The sequence below is a fragment of the Miscanthus floridulus genome, chromosome 16 (genome assembly GCF_019320115.1).
Source record: "Miscanthus floridulus cultivar M001 chromosome 16, ASM1932011v1, whole genome shotgun sequence".
Lineage (NCBI taxonomy): Eukaryota > Viridiplantae > Streptophyta > Magnoliopsida > Poales > Poaceae > Miscanthus > Miscanthus floridulus.
In genome coordinates this window covers 63,900,459-63,913,139 of record NC_089595.1, presented here as the reverse complement: position 1 = coordinate 63,913,139, position 12,681 = coordinate 63,900,459, and the positions used below count along the sequence as shown (strand labels likewise).

The 12,681-nt window shown below is 48.1% G+C and overlaps 1 protein-coding gene and 1 long non-coding RNA gene across 4 annotated transcripts; one reads left to right on the top strand and one right to left on the bottom strand.

Annotated features, from left to right (window-relative positions):
* Positions 1–3,604: 3,604 nt before the first annotated feature.
* On the top strand, positions 3,605–6,554 carry LOC136512300 (uncharacterized). 3 transcript variants are annotated; one of them, XR_010773031.1, is made up of 6 exons: positions 3,605–4,549; positions 5,178–5,352; positions 5,443–5,525; positions 5,642–5,761; positions 6,034–6,105; positions 6,243–6,554. It is a non-coding gene; the product is annotated as an uncharacterized lncRNA (long non-coding RNA). The 3 variants fall into 3 exon arrangements; XR_010773030.1 differs by having other exon boundaries at positions 5,443–5,761; XR_010773032.1 differs by having other exon boundaries at positions 5,443–5,761; positions 5,957–6,105.
* A 1,807-nt stretch (positions 6,555–8,361) lies between these two features.
* On the bottom strand, positions 8,362–11,396 carry LOC136512993 (receptor-like protein kinase ANXUR1). Its single transcript, XM_066506994.1, has one exon. The coding sequence runs from the start codon at positions 11,185–11,187 to the stop codon at positions 8,578–8,580; it is 2,610 nt and encodes an 869-aa protein (XP_066363091.1). The 5' UTR covers positions 11,188–11,396; the 3' UTR covers positions 8,362–8,577.
* Positions 11,397–12,681: the final 1,285 nt, after the last annotated feature.

Here is a 12,681-nt window from a genome sequence, read left to right as displayed (position 1 = left end):
AAGCAAAGGAACATACAAATTACATATGTATTTCCGTTAACATATATAGTTATTACTTTACACGTGAATGGAAAGGAAGGGTGCACTAACAAGGAAGGCCCGTGCGGCCGCTTATCTCTCTCGCGTGATAAGAGGATCTAAGAATATTTTTCTTTTTTAGTTAATTATTTAATTACTTATTAATTTAAAAAATCTAAAAAGTTAATGGCTAAGATCTATTTAAAGTATTACCTTCTAACAACTAAAGGGTACCATAGCATTGTCCGTGAGCATGGAGTGGATCTCTTGCACTTGGGGGTGAGCCGGTGTGACACGCGTCAAGGGAAGCATTGCTTTGTTCGGTGTCCATCTCTACTATAATAAACCAATCAACATTATACTAGATCCCCTAGAAAAAACGTCCTTCCCTGAGAGTCTCTAACCATGGTGCACCCAGGAAAATGCACACATGATTTTATCTCCATTAAAATCAAGGGCTAATAAAAACACCCAAACCAAATCCGATGGTCGTCGTTTGATGTTTGATGCCAGGATTCAAATGCAACCACACCCCAAGCGCCCTCCGCCTCATCACGGGAGGCTCGCCCCCGCGCCACGCCATCCTCGCATGCTGAAAGCTCTAGTTTGGTTTTGGTGAATTGATGAAACCCTAAGTGCTAACCCTTTGCTCTAAGTGAATTTGAGATAGGGTAGCACATTCCAAGTGATGGAGAAAATGGTGAAGATCATGATGATGGTGGAAGGTCATGGTGATGATCAAGTGATCGGGTTTAGGATAGATAATTGTACTATAAAGAGAGAAAATCTTTAATTGCAATGGTTATCTAGTGCCACTAAGTGTGAGTCTCATTTGCATATATATTACGCTTAGTGACGTGGTGAGATGCATGAGAAATCTTGGGAAAATTCTTTGTGAAAAGCTATCTTTAGTGCTAAAATTAGTTTGGTGACTTTGGGAAGAGATAACACTTGTTTTGGGTATGTTGAGTAGTCTGGACAAGAATTTTCAAGATAACTCACTTGAAATTCTAGGTAGGGGCTCTCTGTTGGGTTGCCGTATTTAACTGGAATTTTAGTTGGCCCGAGCTGGAATTTCCAGTGTGGGAGGCCAACGGTCGGGAAGAGCGTCCGCCCTGGAATTTCCAGGCCGCGCGGGCTGGAATTTCCAGTGCAGGAGTCCTCCACTCCAACGGTCGAGAGGAGCGTTCGCCCTAGAATTTCTAGGCTGCGCCGGCTAGAATTTCCAGTGCGGGAACGGAGCACCTACACAGCAATGGTCAGGTGGTTGGCTGGCTAGGGATAAAGTTGGTTGCCTCCCCTTCCCTTTTCCTCCTCCCAACCATTCCCCATTCTTGCTCCTTTTGAAACCCTAAGGAAGAACAAGCTCTCTCCTCTCTCAACTCTCTCACTTCCAAGGATTTGTGCTACATTTAGGTGAGAGATCGAGCTCTAGTGTTGATCTTGAGAGCTTCAAGAGCATCTCCTCCCTTTCCTCTCCTCTCCAAGCTTAGTGATCATTCATGAGAGGATTTGGGGGGAACCTTAGTGTGTGCATTTGAGGTTGCATATTTGGTGGCACTAGATGGTGATTGTGACTGTGGATTTCTTAATACTCTTGGCGATTGCCGTCACCTAGACGGTTGGTGATTTGTTGATTGGTGATGGGATTTTGTGATTGTATCCGCCCCCAATCAAGATGCTTGTGAGGGGTTCTTGTACCTTTTCCGTGGGAGATCAACTAAGGCAACTCTAGTGAATTGCGTGTAGCTTGTGGATCCCCATCTTTGTGTTGGTTGTGTGGCACCCGGTTGCGGGTTAGGCATGTGATGCCTATTAGCACGTGAACTTCCAAGTGGGTGAATCACTACAACGGGGACTAGCTTGCCGGCGAGCAAGTGAATCTCGGTGAAAAATCATTGTGTCATCTTGTCTCCGAGGATTTCATTGATATTAATTGATTGTCACTTGCCACGACGGTATATCTATCTCACTCTCTCTTGTATTTATATTTCTAGTGTAGCTAAGCTCTTTAGTGTAACTAGTTTTGAGAGCTAGCTTGTGTCTTGTTAGTTTGGTTAGTGAGGCTCTTTAGTTAGTCTTTGAGAGCTCACTAACTTAGAGAATAGTGATTTAGCAATTGTGTAAAATAGAGATCATAGCTACTAGAATTGTGAATATGTGGCTTGCTTTTTAGTAGGCTAGCGCAATACTTGCTTCGTCACTTAATTGTCTAACCTATTTGCTTAAATATTGTTGTAGAAATTTTTATAGGTCGTTCATGCCATTTCCCTCCGCCACCGTAGTCGCTCGGCCGCCAAGGATTGAATCTCGTCCCCGACGCTTCATGAATGTCCCATTTTTTCTACCTCTTGGTAAGCTTCTCCTTCCTCTCCCTCGCTCCCAAAAATCCGTTGGAAATGGTGGGATGCGCAAAACAAAGTGAATGCAGGAGAGCCTATGCCTACGTGTCAACAAAAGGCGCTGGTTGTTGTATCTATGGTGGCCGACATTCAGGAGATGATCACTCGGCAAAGACCACCGATTGTCACTCTGCAGCCAAGATGGTGGCAACCTGCTAGGGGATGTCTCAAAATTAATTTCGATGGTGCTTTCGTGCAGGAAACAAATGTTGGGGCTTGGGGTTTCGTTGTGCGCGACCATGAAGGGCAACCGGTCCTTGCTGGTGCCGGAAATCTGGTGATGATCCATAATGCTCTCTTGGCAGAGCTTATGCATGCAAATATGCGCCGGAAGCTACAGCTTACCTTGGCATATCTCGGATTGTATTGGAGACAGACTCAAGCCAACTGAAAGAAGCCTTGTCATCTTCATCTATGGACCTAGCGGTTGGTGGAGGACTTTTCAGAGATCTCTAGGATAGTTTTCTCGATGATTTTAGTTGTGACTCCATATGTAATATTTCAAGAGTCTGCAACTCTCTTGGTCATAACATTGCTAGGAGAGGTTTGGGTTGGGGCCCGGGTCAGTCCAAGGTTTGGACAGATCCCATCCGTGAATTTGTAATCAGTTTATGTGCTCGCGAGTTTGCTGAGCATGTGTCGATCAATGAAAGGCCTTAGAGCATCTCTAAGAGTATCCTATTTTTTTTCCCTAAAAATATATAGTTTTGTAACTCTTTAAAAGATATTGGTATATCTCCAAGAGTTTCAAATAATCCGCTACTAAAACATTGAAGACAATTTTACATCAGGAACCCTATATTATTTCTAAATTATCGTAACTACTTTTATATATTCTTTCTCTCTCGTACATTTACATCAGGAACCTTTTCCTACTTCTTAGGCCCTGTTCGCTTGTCTTATGAGCCGTATTGTTTCAGTGAAAGAACAATATTTTTCTCTTATAATAAATCAGCGAACAGTATTTTCAACCATGCCTTTTCAGCAAAACGAACTAGACCTTATTCTTTTTCACGCCCTTATACCTTTAGAGATTGACCGACTGATACGCACTAGATCCGCACGTCCGCTATTACGTCTAAAGTTATGTGTAACGGGCGAGGATTTCCCAAGTACATGAAGGATTAGTACTCGTTAGAGAGGTGTTTTTCTTATTTCGTTAAAAACTAAGGATTAGAAGGAAAACGGGCTCAAGTTAAGTATATAAAAAAAAATCCGTTGCACCCCGCAATCCCCAACCCCGTGCCGCCGCCGATCCCGCCAGGATCAAGGCCCTCGCTCCCGATCCGCCGCCGCGCTGGCCTCCCCGCTCCCCAAACCCTTGGTGCGCCGGCTGAGAACTGGCCGCCAGAACCTCTGCTGGCCACGCGATTAAGGAGATGGTGAGGATCGCGGGTGCACGGGGATGCTCACCGAGAAGCTAGAGTGAGCGTGGGAGGAGCAGAGGTGCCGCGCCGCGGCAATGGTGGCGGCGACGGGAGCTGCTACTGGCACCGAGAGGCAGGGAGGGGGCGTGATTTAAGGAGAAGCAGAGGGGTGAGGAGGTGCAGGGGCCGGTGATGCAGAGGGAGACGCAGCGGCGGCGGCCCTGCACCGAGCGGCCGAACCGCCAGCGGCGCGCGGCGCGGCTGGGCGGAGGCGCCGTCGCCGGAGGCGGGGAAGATGCGGCGCCGCAGATCGCCGGGGGATCGGATGAGGTGGGGGACGGCGCGGTGCCGCCGTCGGCCCGTGGCCGGGCGCGATCCCGAGCGCAGGCGCGGCGGGATTGGCGCAGCGTCCGGAGGTACAAGATATGCGAGGTTGGACAGTTACTCCGGAGTGCGGTCGGGCCACAACTCCATGAGTGAACGGATAAGGTAAGGTAAGAAAAGATGATGCTTCGGGCAGGGAGGGAAGGAGGAGGGGGAGGGCTGGTGGGCACCGTCATGGGGACGCTGCAGAGTCGCTGGTGATGTGCAGCGCCGGCGCCATGGGTGTCGACGATGAGGACAGCGACGAGGAGCGGATCGAGATTGGGCGGCCCACGGACGTGCGGCGCATCGCGCACTCACCTTCGCCCGTTTCGGCGGCTTCCTCGGCCTCCCCGCCGACCTCGAACCAAACGTGCCGCGGCGCACGCCCAGTGCCAGGTGAGCTCGCCAATGCCGTGCTGTGCGAGTGCGAATGATTAAGCGTTGATTACCTTTTTTTTGTCTCTTGGATTTTTCCCTTCAGCTGTAGTTTTGTGTGCCTTCATTTTAAGACTGTTTCCGTGACGGAATTGTAGCTTTCCGATGCCTTCTTGCATCTTCTTCCAGCAGGAGCCTGCAGCCGTCAATTTTTGACTGAAAATTTAGTTTCTTTGCATACATGTATATGACCTGGACTTTATGGCAATCATGATCCAAACGTTAGTGAACACCGTCCGATCTAGATTACTACCATTAGTCCATGATGACTTCCATTCATCAGCAATGGCGGTCGAACATGATTTCCTTGTATCCCAACTGACTAAAGAGCAGGTTCAGACTGAGTATCACAGCCCATCATAATTTGTTTTTTTTGCTTGCTAGCCTCGCCGCAGATTTTGCGGGGGAAAGGCTTGTCTCGGTTTACCCCTTTCCTAGACCTCATTCATGTGGGAGCCTCCGACACTGGGTCTACGCACCCCCCCCCCCCCCCCCCCCCCCCCCCCCCCCCCCCCCCTTTTTTTTTTTGCTTGCTATACGTTCCAAGTCTTTGTCCAAGTTTTTGGAAATTGAATTTTTTTTCTTGCAGTATGATGGATAACCAAGGACAAGCCGGTGTTATTCTGTGACTTCAAATTGATTATTATGCAGCCTGCTGTTGGCATAGTCGGTGTCTGATCAAGCGTAATGGGAGGAGCTCTAAATGATTAATAGAATTTCTTCTTCTCAAATTCAGACAGTGGAATGATCCATATATATTGAAGGTGCCATTTACTGTTTTGTGTTTACCTGAAAATAGTTCATCTAGATGCTGTCCTTGTTTTTCTATGTACTGATAGATATATTATTTGTAGCTGAACAACAATTTGGAAGCTGGATGTTAGAGGGAATTCAAAGCTGTCAGTGAGGGGGAAGAAATAAGCAGCTCTTCGTTTCGGTTGGAACAAATGAAAATAACATTCTAAAATTACAGCCTTCATCAGTAGTATTGCAAGAGGTTGATTGCTTTTCTGGATTCTTGTTCTAAACTACTCCTATATTTGCCTATTTCAGTGGCAGGGCATGTTAAGTGATACATCAAATGTTGAATCGGGATCTGATGTTGATGATTTTGGTCCATCATTTCTTCAGAAAGTTCAGGACTATTGTTGCTTGACTCCAGTTCATGAGGAAGTAAGTTTATCCATTTGCCTTTTTTCTTACGGTTGGATCTGATTTTCCTGTGGTACAGTTGGATCTATAGCCAGCTTTGTTCAGGTACCCCTGAATTGTGGGTTGGCATCATCTTTCTATTTTTCTACATATCTTAGTTTCATGAAGCATATAAACACAAGTTCGTTGATTTCTTACCTCCACTTTCTGCACTAGAGGACCCACTTGTCTCCATTGAGCAGCCCTTGACTGGGAGCACTCAGAAAAAATGACCACTCTCGAGCATGGTGCAGGTCCTGGGAAGGTCCGCCTTCCACCACACGGCGCTCACCTCCTCTGGCGACATCTGCCATCTCAGCGGTGAGGTGAGATAACGATTTGAGAGATTTATCTCCCTTTGTTCGCTCTCCTGTTGCAATTTCAATCTTGGAAATGTAATGATCTTGTCCAATTTCACCTTCAGATATTCCTCTGAATCTAATCCGGGTCAATTGTGGTGCAGTGGAGATGCGACATGGCCTTAGCTGGCTACTGGTGAATGTGTCAATTGTGGTGCAGTGGAGATGCGACATGGCCTTAGCTGGTACTGGTGAATATTCAGATGGATATATCGGCAGAGACGATAATTTTGGTGTTGCTGGTGTTGATCCAAAGAGGAGACATGAGCTTATCAAGGCAGTTTAACTCTCAGCACCTGTAAAAATTTCGTGGATATGTGCCCATTCTTTTCATGGAGCAGCGTGCTTGCCAGTTTTCAGATACACGGTTTAGAAAACTGCACTTTAAATTTGAATAGAATTAACTTTGAATTTAATGTAGCCCGTAGCGTTTGGCACGGTCAAATATATTAGTGCTACTAGGGGGCTAGGGGAACATAGTATGTCGAGGCGTTTGTGACAAGTAACGGTGGGGTGCATTGATGCGGAGACGAAAAAGGTCAGGAGCAGATGAGAAATGCGATGGGCCGCTCGGTGATCTCCCTTTTTTATAACTATACCCTGCACGTTGCCGCGAGGATTTTATAGTGTTAAGAGAACTTGATGTGATAAATAGTGAAATCTTAAAAAGAAAATACGCACACGAAGATATAAATTTATTGGGAGAGGAATAGAAGGGAAACACTGCAATCCGAAAGGGCTATTAATTACAGGAGAGATTGGAATTTGGAAGAGGAGCAGCACCAGAAAGAAAGCACGGATGTTTGAATCATTTATACAAACTGTAAAAAATTTTCTTTTCATTGAGCGCATAAATCTTGTAAAGTCAGACATTACAAATCTCTTGTTTTGATCGGCAGCGTAGACAGTTTTATCCATGCGATAATCCATATATGCCTCCATATACATAATTACCTTTTATTACATTCATGAGTGGCATACTTTTTCTAAAATAATAATAATCCTATGATAATTTTATTTTATTAGTGAGATATTTATCAAGTACAGTAATTAGCGTGCATATATGAAAATAAAGTACTGCCTATGAATTAGGCATAATGCAAATTTAGGGCACTGCTTGCTTCTCTTATAATCCGTCTTTTTTAGTTGGAACAGTGTTTTTCTCTCGCAACAAATTAGTCAGAACAGTGTTTTGATTTTTTTTTCAGCGAAGCAAACGAGACCTAGATCATAAAATCTAGGAGCTGTGGGACCCACCTGTCACAGTCTCATGGATGCACCACGCTTCCATTTGAGCATCCTTATCTTCTAAATCGTATAAAAATAGAAAAGAAAAATCTCATTCCCACGGTCAAAGACACAGCATGAGGCTGAGCAGGCTGCACGGGGAGGCGGCGCAGGGATGCGGCGAGGAGGGCGTCAGCGACGGCCTGCAGGAGGGCTGCGCGCGACGGCCGGTGTGGGGAGGAAGCAGGCGGACTGCGGACACCAGGTGGACAAGCAAGCACGTCCGAGTCCGAGCACCTCGATGCGCCTCTGTTGTGGCCATCTCCGAGCACGGCGCGAGGAGGACAGGGCGCGGCGTCGTGCGCCATTTTCGCGCGGGTGGTGACCTTCCGGCGGGCTTTTCTGAGGCCGTGCAAGCGGCAACCTCCACACTGGCAGCAGCACTGGCGGCGGCGCGCGGGGGGTGAGGAACTGAGTGGAAGCTAGAAGCGAGCAGAGGTAGAGTCGCCGGTCGCGAGATGCGATGGGGAGGGTTGGACAAAGAACGATCCATTTTATAGGGGAAGGGTAAGGTGCTTGAAATCACGTCGTGTGATGGCCAGTGGGGGAGCCCAGAAGGCACGATCCCTGGGAAGCGAAAGCAAGCAATGTATATAGGTGATTGTGCGACGTTGTTGTTGGCGTGGGTTGATGCTGACGTGGCTTCACGAGAAGCCAGGAAAATATGCTACTGAGGTTCTTCTATTTAGGTACAGTAAGAGATAGGAGATGAGATATATGAGATTTCCTACAAGTTATGTCACCATGTGGACGCGTCAAGCACAATGACAAAAACCTAAAGTAGGCCCCTATTTTACGGGCATCGCTAAGACATGTGGAAGGATTTATGTTATTTTTAATCCTCCTATATGCATCCGAAGCCCATCCAGTGGTTACTGTCTGACTATTGTGAACACTAAACTTTTAGTGATCTTTAAAGTAACATCTCCCTTTGCATTTTACAGAAAATCCTATGTTCTTACCGAGGTTCCCCATTTTCATGGCCCACAAAAGTACAGCAAAAGGGACCAAATTAAAGAATCAACCAACAATGATACACACATACGCACAATATGATCTGAGTACATATTGACAAGAAGAGATGAATCCCAAATCCCAATGGACAACAAACGCATGCACGATAAATTTCAGCATCCACGTCCCATATACACCTTACCGGCCAGTTGGGTGAACGAGCTGCGAGAACACCACACTGTTGGCAATGTCCTCCTCGTCCATGTCCTCGCTGATTAGCTCGAGCGCTGCAGCTGAGGCAGCCATGCTGTCCGCCATAGACACAGTACTACTGTTGCTCATGCTTCCTCCGCCCTCTGGCTTCTCACCATTCTCAAAGGTGTCCTGCATCTGCAATGCAAATTCAAGATTCCATAGCACGTCGCCCATCGAAGGTCGGTCTACTCCATGGTCAGCCAGGCACTTCTCTGCCGTCTCGGCATACTTCTTTAGGCAGTCTGGTGCTATCTTGCCCTTCAGTAGCGGATCGATTATATCTTGTAGTGTTCCCTTCCTTTGGCAGCTCAAGGCATGGTCAGCAAGGCTAACCTGCTCCCTTGGTAGGCTCGGGTTCAGTGCAGGCCGTGCGCAGAGCACCTCAAAGAGCACCACACCGTACGAGTAGACGTCAGACTTCTCTGTGAGTTGTTGCCGCCTGAAGTACTCTGGGTCGAGATATCCAAAGCTGCCCTTCACCATGGTGCTAACGTGCGTTTGGTTCATGGCCGTCGGGCCAGTCTTGGATAAACCAAAGTCGGAAACCTTGGCCACCCAGTTCTCATCGACCAGAATGTTGGTCGTCTTGACGTCACGGTGGATGATGGTGTACTTGGCGCCAGTGTGGAGGTAGTGCAGGCCTCGTGCGGCTCCGATGGTGATCTCAAGGCGTTGCCGCCACGATAGTGCTGGCTTTCCACTCTTGTACAGATGCTCCCGTAGCGTGCCATGTGCCATGTAGTCATACACAAGGATCATCTCGCCGTCATCCTCGCAGCAGCCGATAAGCGACACAAGGTGCTTGTGCCGAAGCTTGGAGAGCATCTCAATCTCAGTTTGGAATTCCAAAACACCCTGCTCAGATGATGGATTGCTCCGCTTGATCGCCACCTTCGTGTCACCATCAACGATGCCCCTGTACACCTTGCCAAACCCGCCCACACCAATCACTAGTGACTCATCAAAGTTCTTCGTTGCTGCCTTAATCTCCTGGAACGAGAAGTGCCGACACATGGCGGTGATGTTTGGGTTGAGTGCCGCGCTCTTGCCGCCAGACGATTTGCTGGCGTTTGTATGTGAGTTGCCACCATACACTGGCAGCCATCCTGAGGAATGTGACACGCTGTTACCTAGCACCCGCCTCTTCTTTGAATGATAAGCCACAATACATATGGCTGCTACTATCCCAAAGGCCGCTGCACCGCCGGCTGCACCGCCAATCACCATGGCCCTGAGGTTGCTTGGCTTGGCTTTGAATTTTCCGGTTGTCACATCCATCTCTGCTTCCTCCAGCATTCTGGATGGATCAGGATTTGGACCAGCAAGGTTGCCAGAGCTATCACTCATCTTGAATATCTCGAGACCATTCAGGACAGCATCGTAGAACTCTGGCTTCATTGACACGGAAGGGTGCAGCGCGATCCATAGGATCTTATCACCTGGACTGTCAGGCATGAACGTCGCGTAGTCCTTGTACACGGGCACATCCTTCTCTGATGTCCACCCAATGACATCGGCATCTGCCTGTGCTGTCTTGTTGTTGATGTAGATGTCAAACGCCCGTTGATTCACCTTGGTAAGCAACAACTCACAAAAGTGGAGCCGAACGATGTATGTGAAGTTACTATCCACCTCAAACACCCATGTCAGATTGTAGTTCTGATTCACCTTTGGGTTAGGGCCCATTGACCTGCTGCTGAGGTAGAGGCTCGTCGGTGCTGCATGCTCTGCCTCAGGGCTCGAGAACTTTATCTGGACCTTGTCATCAGCTTTATATGTCACACCAACAGCAGCTCCATAGAGGTATGGCGTGTCATCATACCAATCTCGTGATAGCCCAGAGTCGTTTGTCGGTGCAATGTAAGAACCACCGACATTCAACCTGTACATCGTCTGTAAGCTGCTAGCGGCGGTGTCCACGGTCTGGTCACTCAAGCCAACCATCGTGGCCGGGTCAGCAAAGATGTCGGGCATGGAGATGATCTCGATGCCATTGACAAAGGCATATGATGCGTTGTTCATCGCGGTTGGTGTGAATGTGAGCGACAGCGTGCCATCGGTCATCGGTGGCAGTGTGAACTCCCTGATGATGTATGCCTGGCTAAGTGCCTTGGCAGTGATGTATACGCTGAAGTTGCGGAGCAGCGTGATTCCGGTGGACGTAGAGACTGAGAAGAAGAATTGTTCTGCCGGGACGCCATGGTAGGCCGCTGGGTAGAAGTGGAGGCGCAGCCAGTGCCTATCCTTGCCAATGGAAAAGTTATACACGGCTTCCTTGGTGAACACCCGTGCTGACATGTACGGGACAGGTGAGGGAAGCGATGGATCCTGGACATCCGCATCGGCCATGATGGATGACTTCCCGCCGTCAATGAGCCAGTTACCGCCTTGGTCAGTCACCCATTTCCTCCCATCTGCGTCCTGGCCCTCCTTCGCTGAACCGCAATCCACCAATATGGACTCCGGCGGCATGTACTTCGCCGCGGAAGCCAAAGTGACTGCATTGATGGCAATGATAACCGCGAGAAGGGCGTCGCGGCGGCAGGCTGCCATGTTCGCCTCACGGACCAGTCAGGACAGTTTAATTCGCCGGTGCAGAGGTGTAGAGAAGGGTGTTTGGTTAGGCCATGCGGTGTTGAGCAAATGAATTCGGGAGGAAGACGAGAGGAGGGAGAAGAACAGAGGTGTGCATGCCTCTGTAATCTCCTCCTCCAAGAGGATGTTTGTTTCGGGGAATAAGGGGCCAAGGGATGCTTGGTCCAGGGGCTAGCTACCGTTGAAGACAGGCGCACAAGAGCATTTTTCGGGGATGGCAGTGGCTTCTTTATTTGTTTTGGCGCACGTCTCTCCAGAGGAAGGTGTGGTTCAGCTCAAGCCTAGGAAACTAAAATTAGGTTCCTCGGTATATAAGGGCACGCACAATGCAAATGGCGCTTAGATGGAAAGAGAAAATACTTTTGTAACTATAAGCGGCTCTTTATGACCTTAATCTACAATGCAAAACGTATTTGAAGGCGCTTCTGCTCTGGCCGTTACGTCGCATGCGAACACCAGGGATCACGCGAGGAGCCGGTCCAGGCGTCGACGCCTCACCGAATCTATTTTGAAGCGCCCGCTCTGGACTCCACCGTGGCAAAAAAAAAAAAAAAAACTATTTAACGGCCAATAACCATCCATAAGCGCCCAGCGCTGTACAAGCCCTAAGGGCGCCAGAGCAGTAAAGCAAGCTAGCTAGCTGGCTACCTACCTTCGTTGTGCTATTCTAGTAGTTGAAATAACTGTTGTAGAGGGCAATAAAAACATTTGATTGGTGACCAAAAATACATTGGACAATGTTGTTAATGCTCAAGTTTATCTTGCCATAATCTTCATGATTTGTCTAAATAACCATTCTATAGTTTTATCTCATATGCAGATACGCTAAATGGGTTACTTATAGATGCACATGGATTAATTGTCTAAAAAAAGAAGCAAAATTGCTGATGTCGACCACATGCAACTAAATTTGTAAATTTAATGAGCCGTGTATTTCTAAATGGACCACGTAAATGAAAATCCGATCATACTATCTTTTTCCTTGTGAACATCAGAACAATATCACACTTGATATATTTGAACCACATATATCTGGAAAAGTAAATTTTATGCCCTGTTTGGATGTAGATATTAGGCCTCAGGAATTGGAATTGGTATTGTGTAGCTGTCAATTCTGCTGTTTGAATGGCTAAGAATTCGGAATTGGTATTCGAACCTAATACCAATCGGTATTGGCTATATCTGCTCCTCCTCATCTCCAATACCAAGCCAGCCAGACCCCTTCGTATTGTGCGGCATTCGTCCCCCGACCCGCCCCGACACGCCTCGGTGCTTCTTCCCCGGCGCCCCTGACGCACGGAGGCCTGACGCGAAGAGCGCCCCTGCTGCGCAGCTTCTTCCCTAGCGCCCCCCGACGCAACGTGACCCTGAAGCGGAGGTCGCCCACGCTGCATCGCTTCTTCCCTGACACCGGCACGGCCCTTCTTCTCTATGGCCAACGCGGCCCTTCTT

Bases quoted from the DNA above. Each gene is read 5' to 3' on its own strand.
- LOC136512993 (XM_066506994.1), bottom strand. From the start codon at position 11,187: ATGGCAGCCTGCCGCCGCGACGCCCTTCTCGCGGTTATCATTGCCATC.